We start from the raw sequence: 18,801 nt of genomic DNA on the forward strand, positions 1-18,801 counted from the left end.
AGTTAGGTGATCTTACCTTACAAGTGACACGTGGGCCACGCCCACATCACACTTCTATCTACTTTACTGTTCTGTGGTAAAAGCCATGGTAAATTACTATATTAAACGCCAGATTCTAAGCTAATAAGTTATGTTATCGGCTCCGTAGGTGCTTAATAATACCACACCCTGACATTAGAGTCGCGACCTAAATTATGATTGTTTTAGAGACCAAAATAAAATTGCGCCTTGAATAATTTAAAACGCAAGCTTAATTATCACAGTTACTAATTATAAATTTTAATAAATTGTGTATTCATTCATTCATCATTCATCATCAGCCCATATATGTTCCCACTGCTGGGACACGGGCCTCCTGTGAGGGTACAGGCCATAATCCACCACGCTAGCCAAGTGCGGGTTGGCGGATTTACAATATGTTATTTAGATGATCTAAGTTATTTTTACTCTGTAGTTTATGTCAAATTCAATTTGTCAATATCGAGCTATGACAGCTATTTGAATTTTATACAATACCTATTTTGGATTTTGGATAATCTGAGTTTTTTTTATATAATCTTATTTAGATCAGATAAATTATGGAACAAAATATCCTTAAAAATCAGAGTTCTAATATAAAACCAATAGATACTAATACAGTCCACAAAATATGTTCCGGTCAGGTATAAATAAAAAAATAACAATTGCATATGTAACTGATAAATAATATATTTTATTTATGATTTCCATTCTACTACAGGTTGTTTTAAGTTTAGCAGTAGCAGTAAAAGAATTGTTAGAGAATGCCCTTGATGCGGGAGCAACAAATATTGACATTCGATTAAAAAATTGTGGAATAGATTTGATAGAAGTTTCTGATAATGGTTCTGGAGTAACAGAAGACAACTTTGCTGCTTTAAGTAAGATTCTTGACTGAAAAGACAATATATTTTTAATTCCTGTTATTTTTTATACTTAATATTTATGTAGTTACTTACTTTTAATTAAATTGTTTCAGCTCTGAAATATCACACTTCTAAAATTAATGAGTATTCTGACTTACTCGGAGTCTCAAGTTTTGGGTTCCGAGGCGAGGCATTGAGCTCACTTTGTTCACTAGCTCACATGGTTGTGACTACAAGACATCAAAACTGTAATTATGGTAAAAATAGATCTATGTATATAGCCACTTATTTCTTATAATTCCTCATTTTTTGTGTCTTTTATGTTTGTTTTTGGGTTTCAGCTACTAAAATACAATATGATCAGAAAGGGAATATAATTAGCAAAACACCATGTTCTAGGCAAGTGGGAACAACTGTTACACTGAGTAATTTATTTTATTCTCTACCCGTAAGGCAAAAAGAGTTCCACAAAAATTCAAAGAGGGAATTTAATAGGATGACTCATTTGTTATATGCATATTGTTTAATATCAAGAGGAGTGAGGTATAAATATTTATTATGCCTATTAATAATTATAACTATTGAAATGTAGGTTTTTGTGTATGAAAGTTATGAACATAGAAACAATTAATCTTTTTATTACTGTTTGAGATTTTGTCAATTAATATGGCAATTGTATGATCATGTTTATTCCACCTTTCAGAATAACTTGTAGTAACCAAACAAACTCAAATTCAAAAGCAGTAGTTGTGGCCACAACTGGTTCACAGTCATATAAAGATAATATTGCATCAGTTTTTGGATTGAAACAATTGCAGAGCATTGTAGAAATTAAAACTGAATTAGTTTCTAGTATAAAAGAAAACATATTTAAAGGGCTTTCAGGAGAAGTTAAGGAAAATAATGAAACTATTGAAATTGATGATGTTGAAATTGATTTATCTGAAGACTCAAATGATGCTGAACAAAAACAGGACACTCAAAATGAGAGTTTTACATTGTCTCAGAAATCACAGGGATACAAGAATTGTCCTAACCCTGTGGAACTTGAAGGGTATATTTCTTCTTGTGAACATGGTAGTGGCAGATCAAGCACAGATAGGCAGTTTTATTATGTGAATTCAAGACCCTGTGAACCTACCAAAGTTATGAAAATAGTGAATGAAACTTATAAACAATATAATCCTAATCAATATCCTTTCATATTTCTTAACATAAACATGGATAGATTGTCTGTAGATGTAAATGTAACTCCAGATAAGAGGAAAGTTTTTCTCACAAAGGAAAAAAATATTTTAGATGTAATAAAAGCATCACTGACAAAACTATTTGAAAATGTTCCAAGAACATTAAAAGTTAATTCGTCAATCACTGATGTCAAAAATAATGATAGCGTCCCAAATTTATATCAGCCAAGGATTTTTAACTCATTCATGCAACAATTTAGCAGTAAAGAGGAAAAATATGCAAAAGATGATGGAAAAAATATAGGGGACTTAAAAAGGAAATCTACTACAAACCTTGATTGTTTTATATCAAAGTCAAAAAGAATTCAACAAAATTCATTAGTAAATGATGATAATACTTTAAAGGAAGATAATAGTGTAAGGGATGACCATGATATTTTAAGTGAACAAGAGGATAATATGGTTGAAGATTATGTTACTGTAAAAAATGAGGTAATTCATTTATCTAAGTCAGATGTTAAAAAAGAAAATGACACATTAGATACAATAAAAACAAATCTATTCTTTGAAAATATGAATGATACTGACATCAATAATAAAACTTGTGAAAGAAAGTGTGACAATCCAATAGGATCAAGTAAAGAAGACAAAAAGGTGGGATCTGAAATTATGTATTTAGAAAATACTGATTCAATGCCTGACACACAAATAAGATCAATCTCTGATGTAGTGTGTCAAAAATCTTCCACAATTTACTGTAAAACAAAAAGTAATTATCAAAAGATGATCAAAGATAAAATTGCAGAAAAAGAAAATTCAAATAAAATATCTCCACCAAAATCCAAAGTTGAGAAGACTGTAACTGATCGAAAACAATTGGGTCAATTTCATGTAAGAAAAACTGTTAGTTTTAAAACAACTTTAGAAGAAGTAAAAGCTCAAGTTGAAATATACAATAATGGAAAAAATAAATGTGTGCCAAACAGAATAAAATTTAGAAGTGCTATTGATCCAGTGTTTAACAAGAAGTGTGAAGAAGAGCTTAATAGAGAAATATCTAAAGATTCCTTTAAACAGATGATAATTATAGGTCAATTTAATTTAGGGTTTATCATTACACGTTTGGAGGATGATCTATTCATCATTGATCAACATGCAACTGATGAAATTTATAACTTTGAAACTTTACAAAAAACCACTGAACTCACAAATCAAAAATTAGTTATGTAAGTACAAATATCTCATTATAAAAGTTATCTATTTTTATTATTTAGTGTACATATAAAAAAATTGTAGTCCACAGCAACTGGAGCTGACAGGTGTGAATGAACAAATATTAATGGATAATTTGGATGTTTTTAAGAAGAATGGATTCACTTTCCAAATAGATGAACATGCTCCACCAACAAAGAGGGTCAAATTATTAACTATACCAATGTCTAAGAACTGGATATTTGGAAAGGATGATATAGAAGAGCTTTTATTCATGTTAAAGGTGAAATTTTGATTCAGGTCCGACCGCACTAGGCGTATCTGCGCAGCAGTGTAGCAACGCGACGCGACACTGCAAATTAATATTCTTTATTTGAAATTGTATGAGGTGTACCGAATTACGCCACACCGAAACTACGCGCCACGGCCAAATTTGACCAATCGGCAAATGTTACCGGCAAATGTTCCCTAGTGCGATCGGACCTTAATAATCATGTTACACATATTCATCACAACTTTTCAAGGTATGGGTGTTCACTGTACAATTTCATTTTATTATGACAGGAATCTTCCACATCAGAATACTACAGACCGAGTCGAGTAAGAGCCATGTTTGCATCAAGAGCTTGTCGCAAGTCAGTCATGATAGGTATGGCTTTAAGCAAATCAGATATGAGACAACTTGTCGACCATATGGCCGAAATAGACAAGCCCTGGGTAATTATTTCATCATTTACTTTATTAGTCTTATATTTTTCTCAAATTATTTTTTTTATAATAAAACATCTTATTTTTTAGAATTGTCCACATGGAAGACCAACAATACGCCACTTGGTTAATTTAGCTATGGTGCATACAAGTGATTAAAATATATTTTAGAAATGTTTTGAATTAAATCTAACCTAATCAATAATCATGGATATATTATTTACTGTGATAATAAGAATAAAATTCGTTTATGATTTTTGATATTTTTTTTATTTCATACACTTATAGTTTTGAATATATTAAATCCAGTGTGTGCTGTTGTTACCATTACACCAGGAATTTGTTTATGCCAATGCAGTTCTTTAATATCTGTTTGACCTTGATGAATGAACAACAGCTGTGGTGGAAGGTTCTGGAAATAAAAAATCACCTTGTCAATCACATAACACAAAATATAATAATTATGAAAATAAAGAGGTTTTTGCATCTATTACATGTAGGTAAAAGTTGCTTAAAATATTTGTTTTCACAAATCTTATTATTTTAACAAAATATACACTTGTTTTGTTTTTCGGCTTTTATAGCCATGTAAGTATATTCTTAATATGTATTTAATATTCTTAATACTTCATATTATACTCCATTTACCTTTAATTCGTCATCAACAATTTCTTCATCGTCCCTTTCAACAGCTAAGTCCCAAAGGGCAACCTGGTTGTCTTCCCCGGCAGACGCAAGTACACTCGGCTCAGTCCAATGCCATTCAACTGATGTGATTGGTGCTGTATGGTGTTTGAATGTTCCCACCGCTGCATTGGTAAACTGTCTCAAGTCCCATATATGAAGGAATCCGTCGTCACCACCTGTAATAAAGGTAAGGTTAGTTTCTTCATGGTGATCAGTAATATATTGATTTATAAAAACGGTGTTGTAAATCAGGAGCTCATGACACACAGACTTCCTTAACCCAGATGTTACTGAAACAATTTTTGTTATCATATTAAGGTGAAATTTACATATTGTGTCCATATTGCAAAAAGTTTAACTGGAAAAATAGTATAAAAATTTTATCTATCGTGGAAATCTCGGAAAATGGTGTCCTTTTAAAAGGACGGTAGTAATATGTACTACTAAGTAGGTAGACTATGATATTAAAATAACAACATACATTTCACATATTTTTATGTAGCAATATGAAAGTTTTCAAAACATAATTTAGAATGCAAGGTTCCATTACATTTAGGACAATAGAAATTGGCTTTCTTGTGACATTCTATACACCGAAGCTGCTTGTCTCTGTACCTAATGATGTGATCTTTTCCATCAAATCCAGAGGTTTCACGGAAACTCTAGCACCTTTACGTTCCTCATTCTTATATGTTTCGAGCAGAGCAGTTCCAACACTTCTACGAATGTGGAGATAATCATAATGGCCCCCTTTTACTTATATATTTGCCAAGAATTATGTACTGCCATATCTAGTCCATGACAAGTCAAAGAAAAATACCACTTCTTGCCTCTGATAGATGTCTTGTACAAACCGATGCTCTGGTCGGATCTGTCCACCCCTCCCATCCCATTTTCTCGTACTTTTTTTACGACATGTATATTTTTCTTCTGTTGTTGTGAAAATCTCTTTACCGTAGACACAGGCTGAATCGTATCAACGTTTGATGCAACAGTCACAACACTGTTATCATTCCATTTGCAAAATAAATTTGTTCTGCTCTGGTCGATTGATGCTTGAATGTACCTCGTGGTGTCTTTTTCAATTCTCAAAGGCAGCAGGCAAAGGGCATTTCGCGACGCGATTTTCCCGTACTGTGCCAATAGCCTTTATTCCTCGTACTCGAAGTTCATCAATGAGATGAATGGACATAAAAAAGTTGTTAAAAAATAAATGGAATGCAGCTTTGCCCTATATTTGTCGCAGTACATCGGCATACTGTAATACAACGCTTGCACCCAATCCCAGAGGCATTTGGTATTTGTGTTGATTACCAACATCATTCGATTGTTCTTGGTATGGATCACACCAAACTCTGCAACCTAACCGTGTCGCTCCCACCCAAAATTCATACCCCCATCTTATTGGTTTCCCTCTTATGAATTGCTTGCATGGATGGCCGCCATAGTAGAGCACCATGGCTTCGCCGATGCTGTGATGCTCTTCAAAGAGTGCATGCGCAAAAAAGTACTCTGTAGTAGTACATATTACTACTGGCCTTTTAAAAGAACGGCAATTAAAACTGCATAAATATCACAAATAAAATGTAATCTAATAGTAGGTAATATATATCTCTTATATATAAAAATGAATCGCAAAATGTGTTGGTAAGCGCATAACTCGAGAACGGCTGAACCGATTTCGATAATTCTTTTTTTATTATATTCCTTGAAGTACGAGGATGGTTTTTATGTAGAGAAAACGTAAATATGTACCACGGGCGAAGCCGGGGCGGACCGCTAGTTTCTGATAAAACACGTTTCAAATTACGTGTATTTAAAATAAATCAAGTAATTTGTTGTAATTTATTGATAATACATTTAACTTGATTTATCAATGGAAAATGACTGAAATTCTAAAATAATTTAAAAATATACCACTGTTATAAAACGACACAACACTTTAATTTTCCAATTCCTACAACCGTGAGGTTTCAAACGAATATAAACATTTTTTTCAAAAATGCCCTCATTGTTAATAACAATTTTATTTATGGTGCGTCCTTTTAAAAGAACGATAGTAACAACTGGGTTAAAGCCAATATAGGCTACATAACTTAATATCAGAAAGCTAAAAATAAAAAATTCGGAAACAAAGAAGGTAGAAATAAATTTATTTTAACACACACACACAAAAGTGATGATTTTAATAACTCAGGCCCCGGAATCACAGACACAATAGATAATCTATTGTCTCGTGGACCGATCGGGCCGTTCGGGGCTCAATGGGTTAAACAATAGAAAAAAGAATAAGCTATAGAGATTTGCTAATAAATGTTAAATAACTTACCACTTGCTATAAATGGTTCATTACAATTCCATGATATTACATTAATATCATTTTGATGTGCATTTTCTTTAGTCAACATGCATGCCTTTTGTGGTGCAGCTCTTGTGTCCCAAATCCTTATTGTTTTGTCAACTGAGCATGTTGCTAATACATTTCTGTAAGAAAAACATATTCACAATTAATTTTAATATCTTTGGTATATCATAAATCTTTATATATAAAAATGAATCGCAAAATGTGTTGGTAAGCGCATAACTCGAGAACGGCTGAACCGATTTCGATAATTCTTTTTTTATTATATTCCTTGAAGTACGAGGATGGTTCTTATGTAGAGAAAACGTAAATATTATGTACCACGGGCGAAGCCGGGGCGGACCGCTGCGCTAGTACATAATAAAGATGATATCCATTTTGAAATCACTTCACTATTTAAAATATATTTTTCAAAGTATTATGAACCTTTCATTAGGAGACCATTGTATATCTTCAACTGAACTGGTGTGTCCAACTAATGGCCTTTGGTCCACTGTCCATGTCCCTGCTTCATTTGGTTTCCATATGTGAATATCTCGTCTACAGTCACCCGTTGCTAAGACCTAAAATTATTGAGTTATAACAAATAAAAAATTGTAATTTGATACCAATGAAAGAAACAAATGGTTTAACTTCCCTATCCCTAAAATACTTACTATAATGTAACAAACAAAATAGTAGCTTTAATATTATTTTGAGATTAATTCTACAGATTTGCTTATTATTATAAAAAAAAAAACTTACACCAGGTTCAGTTGGACACCAATCCATACCAAAGCCTTCTTGCTGATGGCCATTGAAAGAATATAAAGGCTTAGCTGGATTAGTAACAGTATCAAGGTTGTATCTTTCTAATAGTGCTGGCTCGTCCACAGCTTGCAATTGTTGTGTTATATTCCATACATCAACTCTGCCTAACTCAGACCAGCTGGCTGCTAATACTGAGTTTTTAAAGTTTGTTGTCTGTGGGATAAATATATGAGAATAATTAAGCTATTCTGGTAAAAAATTATGGAAATAAACTGTAAAATAAATATTTTAACAATAGGTCAGCTTTATATGACCACTTTCTAGTTGAAGTTTTATATGAATTAGGCTAATCAAATGTAATATAGTTCAGGTATAATATTATTATGTATTCAAATTAATTATTTTCATACATACTCTTATTCTATTTACACAGCCTTGATGTTTAATGATTGCAAATGTCATTTCAGGTTTTTTTTCCTCATCTTCATCATCATCATCGTCATCATCCTCACTTTCCGATTCCTCTTCATTTTCTGGTTTTGATGTTTGATGTAAGTTTGACATTTTGAATACTAGAATACTGCAACAATAAAATTAAGCACTGAGATGCAAGTAGGGCATAACAAGTAAATAACTACATTACGGAATCCATTTCTTTTGATATTATTATTAATATATATAGTTTGTTAGTTACATACTTATTCAAATGTGCGCTTGATGCTTGCGTGCCGGCTACAAGGTACGCTGTCATCGGAAATTGTTGTCGATTATTCCCCAGATTATCTTGTATAATATCGAAGCTTAAACAAGGAGCTCCAGTCTGGGCTTGATGCAACATAACATACGCCGATTGGTCGCACACAAGATGTTCGTCTTCTTTTAATTCTTGACCTGGAAGGAATGTTTTTGGACGATCATCATTTTCTTCGCCTTCTTCTTCCCTTTCTTCCATATCATCGTCATCGCTTTCTGATGAACTCGCTTCCATGGGTTCTTCGTTTTCCATTGACATTGTGGGGGTGCTAAATAACAAATTTTAATTTTAATATTAAAATAACCCTATAAATATTTTAAACACGTGAACGGATGATTATTGTGATTTGTGACGTGTGGATTTTGACAAATTAATAATGACATTGACATTACCACAGAGTAAGTAATATACTACGGTCTACGTAGAAAGACTACTAATACAGACTAATAATACTAGTAGAGATGTAACTAAGGCTGTTTACCAATTACAGAGCATAATGCGACTCAGTGCCGCACAATGCCGAATTATGCTGATGCTTAATTGGAACATGAAACGCACCAGCACGTTGCGCTAATAGCATCTACAGACGCTCCGATTTGGTTGGTGCCAACCATCCGACCACGACCAAATCGGAAAGTGTAGAGAGCGGTCGGTCCGACATAATTATTATTAATATTGGTTTGACGTGGTCGGATGCGCCGGCGATACCGACCAAACCAACTTCCTATCCGATCCAACCAAATTGGAACGTCTGGAAGCTTTGTTCCGACCAAATCGGCTCATTCCATAGAGTAATATAGGTAATTGGCTCATTCACATTCGCAACGCCGCCGGTGTAGGACGTCAACATGAACGCCGAGGGAGTTACGGTCACCGAACGTGACATATTAATAAAATTGCTGGAACTATATAAAGACTTTCCTTGTTTGTGGGACTTAAGTAACAAAGATTACGCAAATAGAGATGCCAGAAATCAAGCGTATTTTATTATGTTAGAAGTATTAAAAAAAATTGACAGTGCGGCTACATTAAAAACCTTAAAAAATAAGTTGTAAGAGCCGCATATGACTGTAATTTTCTCTATTTCTATAGTAGAATTTAGCCCATTCTCTTCGTACTATGGTCAACTGACATATTACTCTATGGTCAACTGACAGCTGGAAGGCCAACCGTCGGACAATCTGTAGCAATGTTGGAATGGTTGCCTTGTCGGTTCCGATATGGTTGGCACCAACCAAATCGGAGCGTCTGTAGATGCAATAAGTTCAGTGTTGAAAAAAAAATATTCTTAGAGTTAGCAATAACCTCATTAATGTGTAAATAAAGTGTAATACATAATAATTGTTTGAAAAATATTTACGGTTATTTTAAGTAATATGGATTTTGATTATTTCATTAACATTTTTTTCAATGTTTGTACCTTCATCCATACTTATATTTATTTTTTTAACACAATTTGAATTAACTTTGATTATTTCGAAAAAACTACAATGAAACGAAAGCTTTAAAAATTTTTCCAACAATTAATAATTACTAACGATAAATCGATTGCACGCATCAATTCACGCGCATTACTTTTTCTAGTGCTCAATTGTGCGAAGCGTTGCTGTAGTTGGAACATTCAACGTTAAGCATTATGCCGCATAATGCGCTCTAGTGCTGTAATTGGAAAACGGGGTAAAGATGCACAGTAAAGATGTAACAGAGAATTTTTTTTCGTTTGTGTCAAAAAAATTGGTCCTCAATTACGATAACAGGAGCGCTACGTTTATTTTGGTTAAACCACAGCACTGATTTTATTGAAATTTGGAATGATACGATGATCATATGAGCCTGCTTCAAAATAACCAGACCGTTTTAAATGGCTTAAAATTTCATACAACCTTGTACACGTCTTTACACGTCAGTGAGGATTTTTGTAATCGTGTGAAAGTGAGTGACCGGCTTTATATTATGTCAAAAACAATTAAATTTTTTATCAAATGGCAATTTTCCTTCAGTCAACGTCAAATAACTACAACCAATTACCAAAAGCTGTCAACCAACTGTCAATTGTAGTCAGTATCAAAACAAAGTTAAAAAAAAAATAAGGTTATGAACAAGAAATAATAATTTATAAGTTATAAACAATTTATATTATATTACAGTGAAACTTATTTTCAATATTAAAGCATAAAAATAACGGTACATAGAAAAGAACCATGGCGTCGCGTTGTTTTCACTTGATAAAAAATATAACACAACGCAATACTTATTCAATGAGTTTAGTTCGTCATAATTTCTCTTCAGTGAACATACCCAAAGTTAATTTTACTGCACAGCAAAGAAAAGGTAAAGAATATAAAACTGAAAATAATTTGACCTACTTAGAAGATCCTGACACGTTCGGAACCCTTTCAAGTTTACCTTCTGCAAAAAATAATGTATTGGAAGACGAAGGTGACATCCAGGAAGAGGATTTTTTGAAAAATCGCCCTTTAAAATCACAACAGCTAACAATTAAACAATATGCAGATATCATTAAACAATATTTAAAACACAAAAGATTAAAAGAAGCACTTGATATTTTAGAAGTAAGAATGTTAAAAGAGGATTTAGTAAAGCCTGAAAATTATATTTACAACATATTAATAGGTGCCTGTGCAGATGTGGGCTATACAAAGAAAGCCTTTAAACTATATAATGATATGAAAAAGAGGGCTTTGAAACCAACAGGAGACACATATACTTGTTTGTTTGAAGCTTGTATTAATAGTCCTTACAAAGAGAATGGTCTGAAACATGCAACACATCTTAGAAATCTTATGATAGAAAAAGGAATTGAACCAAATCTAACAAATTATAATGTTATGGTAAAAGCTTTTGGTAGATGTGGTGACTTACCAATGGCCTTTAAAATAGTTGATGAAATGATCTCTAAAGGTATAAAAATCAGAGTCCATACTTTAAATCATCTCTTACATGCATGTATCTCAGATAAACATTCTGGATTAAGACATGCTCTTATTGTATGGAGGAAAATGTTAAAATTGAGGGAAAAACCAAATATATATTCCTTTAATCTTATGCTGAAATGTGTTAAAGAGTGTAATCTAGGTAGCAAAGAAGACATACAAGAAATGATAGGCATAATTCAAGAAAATATACTTTTAAATGACAATAAATTAAAAAAGAATTTATATCTCGAAGAATCAAAGGACATGAAATTTTTATCACAACATACTTCAACTAATGATAGAACGAAAATTCATCTACCTGACGAAAACAAGGATTCAAATACAAATATTCATCTACCTGAAGAAAACAAGGATTCAAACACAAATAATTCTCTCCTTGAATTTCAACCAGAAGACAATATAACAACAAAAGATCTTACAATACAAACAGATGACAAAGTTTCTTTTACTTTTGTGGATACCAGAAATTTACCATCAATACCCAAACAAATAGTGCCAAATCTACTTTCAAAAACATTAAATTTAGAACAAGTCTGTGATCTCCAGGAAGTGCACACAGTTCAAGATAAATTTGCTATTGTGGGTGGTCAGGATGACTTCCTACAGCAAATGGCAACCTATTCAGTTACACCAAATATCAAAACTTTTACCCAAATACTAGATGTTATAGAAGATAACACAGAAGCAGAGATCAAGTTGATAGAAACCATGAAGTCTAAGAATATTAAAATGGACATAGCATTCTTTAACATGTTAATTAAAAAGAGATGCCTCAGATCAGATTATAAAAGTGCTTTTGTGAGTAGTCTTTATTTGAAATTGTATTTCTTATATTATGTACTTGAAATTATATTATATTTTTTGTCTTGTAGGATGTTAAAGATATGATTGAAAATGAAGCTGCAAGAATTAAGAAACACCCATTTAATAAGAAACTTAAATTAAAGCCTAATATAATGACATATGGAACTCTTGCTATGGCCTGCAACACTAAAGAGCTTGCTGAAAAATTATTAAATGAGATGAAGGAAAAGCAGTTAAAGTATGAAATTTTAATTAAATATATTTTTTTAACAGTATGTAGCTTAGAGGAAAATGGTCTTTATTCTATGCAAGTTTTTAAATTGTATAACTCATATTATTTGTATATGTTTTTAGAGTTAACATAACTATATTGGGAACATTGCTTAGACATGGTACAGCTCATATGCAATTTGGATATATTTTATATATACTAGAAATGGTTAAACAAGAAAATTTGAAAGTAAATGATATATTTTTAAGACATTTGGAATCATTCAATGAGAAATGTGAAAAAATTATTGAGAAGGTAAGAAATAATTGATTATATTGATTTCAAATTAGATTTTAGAATATTTCAAGTTAATATTTACATAATTAATTTATTTACAGTATAAAGAAGACCAAAAAGACAGCGTCCTCATTTTAGCTTTCAATAGGTATATTATGATTTATAATAAGTGGTTGAGAAATGTAAATATTGAAGATGTTACAAAACCAGAAGACCCATGGCAACAATTTAAAGAATCATATCCTAAACCTGTACAAAATGAAAACATTGATATTGTTGAACCTAAAAAGTTTTACAAAAGATCTCGTAAATATGTACCATATACACCAAAGGTATAAAATAAAAGGCATTCAATGAGTTGCTTGTTTTTATTTTTCATATGACAAAATGTATTCACATTAAAAGAATTATATCTTGATGTGGTGTAATTTGCGATTGAGTTCTTCAAACTTGAGAAGCTTGCGGATGAAGAAATCACCATAGCGGTGTGCAACCTTGGTGTCAGCAATGTGGATCATGTCATTGTCGATGTAGAAGTCCAACTGAAAATAAATATCAAGGTATTAATTTTTTTTCATTTTGACAAAAATATAAGATAGGATTAATTATATTCCAAAAAAAAAACTTAAGACGTTAGCAAATGGTTACGCGTTATAGGGAATGCGCGTGACACATAAAAAAGATTGTATCGTAACTGATTATATATGACTAGCTGCTCCGCGCGGTTTCACCCCCGTGGCTCTACTCCTGTTGCCCGTAGCGTGATGAAATATAGCCTATAACCTTCCTCGATAAATGGGCTATCTAACACCGAAAGAATTTTTCAAATCGGACCAGTAGTTCCCGAGATTAGTGCGTTCAAACAAACAAACAAACTCTTCAGCTTTATAATATTAGTATAGATATGATAATTGATGATACATAATTATATTGCTTGTTGAGATACAAAAGAAGGATGCTTTTCAAGACGCATTTTGAACTTGTGTACATTATGTACTACAGACTCTGTAGTAAGCACCCACCTCAGAACCGCTCTGGAACTTTCCATCCAGTCCGCTCGGTCCCTTGGTCCACACGACGTTCTTCATCTTGTGCTTGAAGCACAGCAGGTGTATGGCCAGCGCCGCGTGTTCCCTCACCGCGTCTCTATCCCCACCCCGAGCCGCTGACATGAACGCGGCTAGTTTCGCCATCGGTAGTGTTGTATACAACTTGAGGTACGAACGGATGGTTGGCAACATCTTTTGTTGACGTACCTGGTGGGTAGAATGTTATATTTTTGTTTTGTATTTGTAATTATATTTGGTGTGTAGGTTTATATTGTCGCTTCTCGATCTATGATGTATTTAAAATAATAAATACCTACAGGTTTACATATTTTTTTTTTAACTACAAAATCTAAAGATTGTTTTAAAATTTAAATTGTATGAAGAACATGGTGTAAATTTTTTAGAGATGATTTTAATAATAAAAATGTGTAGGTAAATATTCATAATTTTAGCTATTCATAAAATGTTGAAATAAGCTAGGTGAAATTAAAATGTTAATATACCTCATCCATAAAGACTTGGGTCTGATGCTTAACAGCATCCCTTCCATAGTTGGAGCCGGGTTCAATGGGCGGCGGGCAAGCTGAGAGGAACTTGGGACAAGCCAAGGTGAAGCAGCTCTCAAACTCTCCGAGATCTCCATACTGCATCTTGAACATCTTCTCGTGATAGTTCTTTTCACGGAGAACCTGAAAATATGTTTGTAATAATGTTTAAATGGAATTATTCAAACTTGACTATAAACAAAGTCTATAATATTTTACGAAAAAGTTGCTTTCGTTTTCTCTTTTAAAAATGCTTTTTTTATTAGAAAGTGAATTCTTTCTAGACTAGGCAAAATAACTAAAAAAAAAAACAAGAATTCCTAACTGTAAAGGGGCAGCACAAAACTTAACATTTAGAATATTGTTAATAAATTGTAGCTACCTGTTGAATAGACTCATCAACACACTGCGGGTGCAGCACCAAGCATATAGCGAGCAGATGGTACATCTGTTCCGTCTGCTTATTGATCTGGTCGTTCTGGTACGACCGGGACGAGAACAGCTGTTTTGTGCGCTGCATGTACAAGAGCGCGGAAGATAGAGTACGGATAGCGTCCGCATAACGACGCATCATCATGTACGCGAAGCCCACATAGTATGACGTGGAAATTTGACACGCCGGCACGTGAGAGTACTGGGACTTCTTGTGCAACTCAATGTTTTCGAGCACCTGTAATCGTTTTTTTTCGTGAAATATAACAGAAGGGAAATAGAAGAATAATGTGTAATGGAAAATGAAAAAAAAAAAAGTATTATTCACATAATAGCTGTAAGAGAACTTTAACACTACATTTAAGAAATACTTTTAATATTTACACTTGATACAAATAAACAGTAGTCTTTATTGTCAGCAAAGTATATCTATTTACACTGACCTTAATTGCTTGGTAGTAATCGCCAAGTAGAGAGTGTAGGCGTAATAATCCCACAAGGGAAAAGTAACCCAACATCTTGTAAAGGGAATGGCGACCAAATTCGCCAGCGACTGAGTCAGGGTCACCACCTGCAGCATACACCTGTAATACAAAATAAAGAAAAGCGAAGCGGTAAAAAATGCCTATTGATAAAAACTTGTAAAAGTTTATGTGAAAAAAATATTTTTATTACCTCAAGTTGGCGTTTAATATTAGACTTGTCCACAAGGGAATGCAAAACATTGAGAATGCAGAGCACATTCCAAGCCTTATTGTCAGTATTTAAGGCTTCAATTTCAGCAGTGCTCAACTTGGATGTGCGAGACCTGAAATCAGAAAAGTTATGATAAGCTAAAGAAATAGAGTAAATTTCTGCAACAAAAGTCAAAAACAAGAATATAACAGCTGTGAATTGGGTAAAATTAATCCTTAAAAAATTATCTGTCCGAGTAAATTATTTTATTACAAAAATTAGTTATAACATCTATTTTATTTTGCTTTATTTACCTGTACTGTGCAAAAGATTGGAACTGGTACACAAACTCATCAATAAGCTCCCAGAGCCACTGGTCAGGTAACTCCAAAGGTACTGGGGTTTCCGCTGATAGTATATAGTTGAAAAGGTCACAATAGTTGTAAAATGAGAGGAACCTTTGCTCCGGTTTTGGCCCGCCGGGCACACGTGCGTAAATGTCGCGGAAGTATAACTCTTTGTAGAGAATCATAAAAACCTATAACAGAATTTTATTTCTTTACAAACAAAATATAATTATGCCTCTATTATTAATAAACTATTACAGAATAACATCAATCAAGAATCGGGTAATATTTCAATGATAAAGTTTAGAAAATTTTGTCTGATTGTCTGTATAAAATGCAGTAATTATTATGATTGTTAAAGCAAAATAGCTTTTTAAAATGATATACAACCATGCAAAGGAATAGTGTCAAAATGATACTTACATTGTCATTATCAACAATTGGAGCCACTTCTTTCTCATCCGGCCATGGTGTGTTTTCAAAGTATTGTTCAGTCAATTTTGGGAAGGTGTTCTCGTAAAGGTTAAGAATCTCATATGTTACACCTTCATTGATCATGTTACGGAAGTAGATTAGAAACTTCTTAACCTGAAATTTTTTAAAAGTTTCGTATGATATTTGTATTTTTTCTGTACCATGATTTTGTATGATTATATTTTAAAAGATTTAGAAAATGTTTAGGAGTTTTTCAATATTGTATTTTATTGATGATGATTATATTTTATTGCAACTAAAAATAAAAATATTATAATAGTTTACCATGTCCGGCATTTGGTAGTATGATCTATTATCATAATCAAGATCATACTGCGGATCACCAGTGTGAGGCTCATAGTCACCATAGGATTCATATCCACCCTGCAAGAAATGTTTTTATAAAAACTCATGAAACACTATAAAATACAGAACTAATAAAATCATTGTCCTTGTTGCTGTACTGCACTTAAACACAGTTTAGTTATATATATATTAGGTATACATTATGATAAATTAAAAGCATTATTAATTTAAATAATTAATATTGGTTTTTTGTTACTAAATATGACATTATATATATGCACATAATATTGAGTACAACTACTTCTGTTATTTATATAGATAGTGATTATTGTGCTATTTTATGAATATCTTATTATTTGAATCGAGGAGCCAATCAATTGTGGTGCTTACTGCTCTTCCATACCCTTCTAAAGTGTATAGAGCGGGTGTTTTATTTTCAAAATATATAAGAACCAAACTTGTTTTTAAAAGGTTATGTGTAGTTATAGTATATTGCATTAGTTACTGACCTCGTTGTAATCGTCACTAGAGTACATGATGTTAAACTATTTTCACTGCACTTTTTTCAAAAACTCATATGAATATTATATAAACTAACAATTTGCAGAGAAATAATACGAATAAGAATCCACGGTGCTAAAATGCCAACGGTTGGCAGCCAACCTAAAGGAGAGTCATAGACAAAGACAGACAAAGATTCCAGAAATCAGAATCAAGTTTCAACAGTTGTCAAATTTTCACACGTCAAGAAACAGCATTTCTCTAAAAATTATTATTGGTTCCTTTTTCGATAAAATTAGCTAGAAACAACTTATATTTAATTTACATATATTTTGAATTTTCCTACTGTTATGGTGTGGTTATGGTTAATATTATCAATTCGTCCAAATTTACTTTTATTTAAGTTCATTAACAGTTTAAAAGTTCTTATCAAATTGAGATAGTCTCGCCTTGTCCGTCATTATAGCTTGGTTATAATGTCGGTAAAAATCATGTTTTATTTTTAAGATCCCGGTTAATGGAGTTCCAAAATAATTGTCCTATTTTATTAATCGTCACAGGCGTAATATTGGGCGTAATCCAAGAAGCTTATATCTAATACACTGGATATTTCAGTATGAACATTAACTTGTAACAAGAAAATATGACCTTGAATGTCGCCTGTATGTTTTTTTATCCCTTTCACACCCAGTTGCCAAGTTATGTGTGAAAGGGATAAAAAACATACAGGCGTCATTCAAGGTCATATTTTCTTGTAAGACCATAAATTTGTCTATGCTGAAAATTTAATTTGGCATATTGACATTGAAGTTTGAAAATTTTGCGAAATTTTGAGTTTGACAATTGGCAGAAGAAAAGCGCGGGAATCTTCGAACGAGCCGGGTGTAATTTTTGAAATTTAATTTGAAAAAAAATTTAAATTAATGTTCAATTGAGTTTGGCTTTGTATATATCTTTTGTTTCCTATATATTATAAACTTGTAAATTAGTGTAGTTAGTAGTTTTTTATTGGTAAGTCTATTTTATTCTGATTTATCCTCCTAAGGACCAAGCTAAAAAAATCCTATTCTGCATTACCACCCATTGTTCTCACCTGAGTACATAAAAATACAACAGACCTGCCACCCAATGGTATTTTTTTGTTTTTTTTATTGTTAGAGTTAAAATTTACTTGTGGGATTTTTTATCTGTGTAAAATATAGCTTATAGAATACATTTCTGAAAAAAAAAACTCGATTTATTTTGTTCCCATGTGATCACATCAGACCTAAGTGAATCCAAAAATTTTTTTACTAAAATTAGGTTTTACTTGTAGATTTTTTTATTTACTTATGTAATTACATATGAGACCATACAATAACCTCTAAAAAGTATACAAAAGAATTAAAAACAGTTTTTCTTAAATTCTAAATGTGTAAGTTTACTACATATTAGGTAATAAAATATCTAAAGTATCTGAACATATGTTAAAAAAAGAAATAAAAACATTGGAAGTACAATATTAGGAACTTGAAATATCAATGAGCTAACTAAAAATCGATTTGGAAACAAATGGTGGGTCTCCTAAGTCTTCATCACTAGGAATAAAATCTCCGTCAGTCGGCTAGGAAATCGATGATAATATTATCGTCACGAATAACTGAAAAAATAAGGAAGATA

At 32.3% G+C, this 18,801-nt stretch overlaps 4 protein-coding genes across 6 annotated transcripts; 2 read left to right on the forward strand and 2 right to left on the reverse strand.

The window, feature by feature from the left end:
- The first annotated feature begins 498 nt into the window (after positions 1–498).
- On the forward strand, positions 499–4,250 carry Pms2 (mismatch repair endonuclease PMS2). Of its 3 annotated transcripts, none has more exons than XM_089701678.1 (8): positions 499–662; positions 740–899; positions 998–1,141; positions 1,226–1,427; positions 1,588–3,297; positions 3,368–3,566; positions 3,848–4,000; positions 4,082–4,250. In XM_089701678.1, exons 1-8 carry the CDS (start codon positions 579–581, stop codon positions 4,148–4,150), a joined length of 2,721 nt encoding a protein of 906 aa, XP_089557804.1. In that variant the 5' UTR covers positions 499–578; the 3' UTR covers positions 4,151–4,250. The 3 variants fall into 3 exon arrangements, with proteins under 3 accessions (XP_089557804.1, XP_089557808.1, XP_089557807.1); XM_089701681.1 differs by having other exon boundaries at positions 521–657; XM_089701682.1 differs by lacking the exons at positions 3,848–4,000; positions 4,082–4,250 and having other exon boundaries at positions 3,375–3,503.
- Positions 4,243–8,898, reverse strand: l(2)09851 (WD repeat-containing protein 1 l(2)09851). The gene is made up of 7 exons (XM_089701683.1): positions 8,489–8,898; positions 8,205–8,370; positions 7,785–8,003; positions 7,467–7,603; positions 7,008–7,162; positions 4,640–4,854; positions 4,243–4,403 (listed from the first exon to the last, which is right to left on the reverse strand). Exons 1-7 carry the CDS (start codon positions 8,800–8,802, stop codon positions 4,266–4,268), a joined length of 1,344 nt encoding a protein of 447 aa, XP_089557809.1. The 5' UTR covers positions 8,803–8,898; the 3' UTR covers positions 4,243–4,265.
- Positions 8,899–10,568: 1,670 nt separating this feature from the next.
- Positions 10,569–13,171, forward strand: LOC149484135 (pentatricopeptide repeat-containing protein 1, mitochondrial). The gene is made up of 4 exons (XM_089701684.1): positions 10,569–12,299; positions 12,374–12,543; positions 12,660–12,831; positions 12,915–13,171. The coding sequence occupies exons 1-4, from the start codon at positions 10,746–10,748 to the stop codon at positions 13,149–13,151; spliced, it is 2,133 nt and encodes a 710-aa protein (XP_089557810.1). The 5' UTR covers positions 10,569–10,745; the 3' UTR covers positions 13,152–13,171.
- eIF3l (eukaryotic translation initiation factor 3 subunit l) lies at positions 13,167–17,309 on the reverse strand. Its single transcript, XM_089701685.1, has 10 exons — positions 17,151–17,309; positions 16,621–16,719; positions 16,285–16,449; positions 15,829–16,052; positions 15,515–15,647; positions 15,283–15,423; positions 14,790–15,077; positions 14,366–14,551; positions 13,836–14,069; positions 13,167–13,355 (listed from the first exon to the last, which is right to left on the reverse strand). Exons 1-10 carry the CDS (start codon positions 17,175–17,177, stop codon positions 13,221–13,223), a joined length of 1,632 nt encoding a protein of 543 aa, XP_089557811.1. The 5' UTR covers positions 17,178–17,309; the 3' UTR covers positions 13,167–13,220.
- Between the last annotated feature and the right edge of the window lie 1,492 nt (positions 17,310–18,801).

Source organism: Colias philodice, chromosome 12 (genome assembly GCF_061535455.1).
Source record: "Colias philodice isolate Cphi_HAF_F1 chromosome 12, ilColPhil1 Martin Lab GWU primary, whole genome shotgun sequence".
Taxonomy (NCBI): domain Eukaryota; kingdom Metazoa; phylum Arthropoda; class Insecta; order Lepidoptera; family Pieridae; genus Colias; species Colias philodice.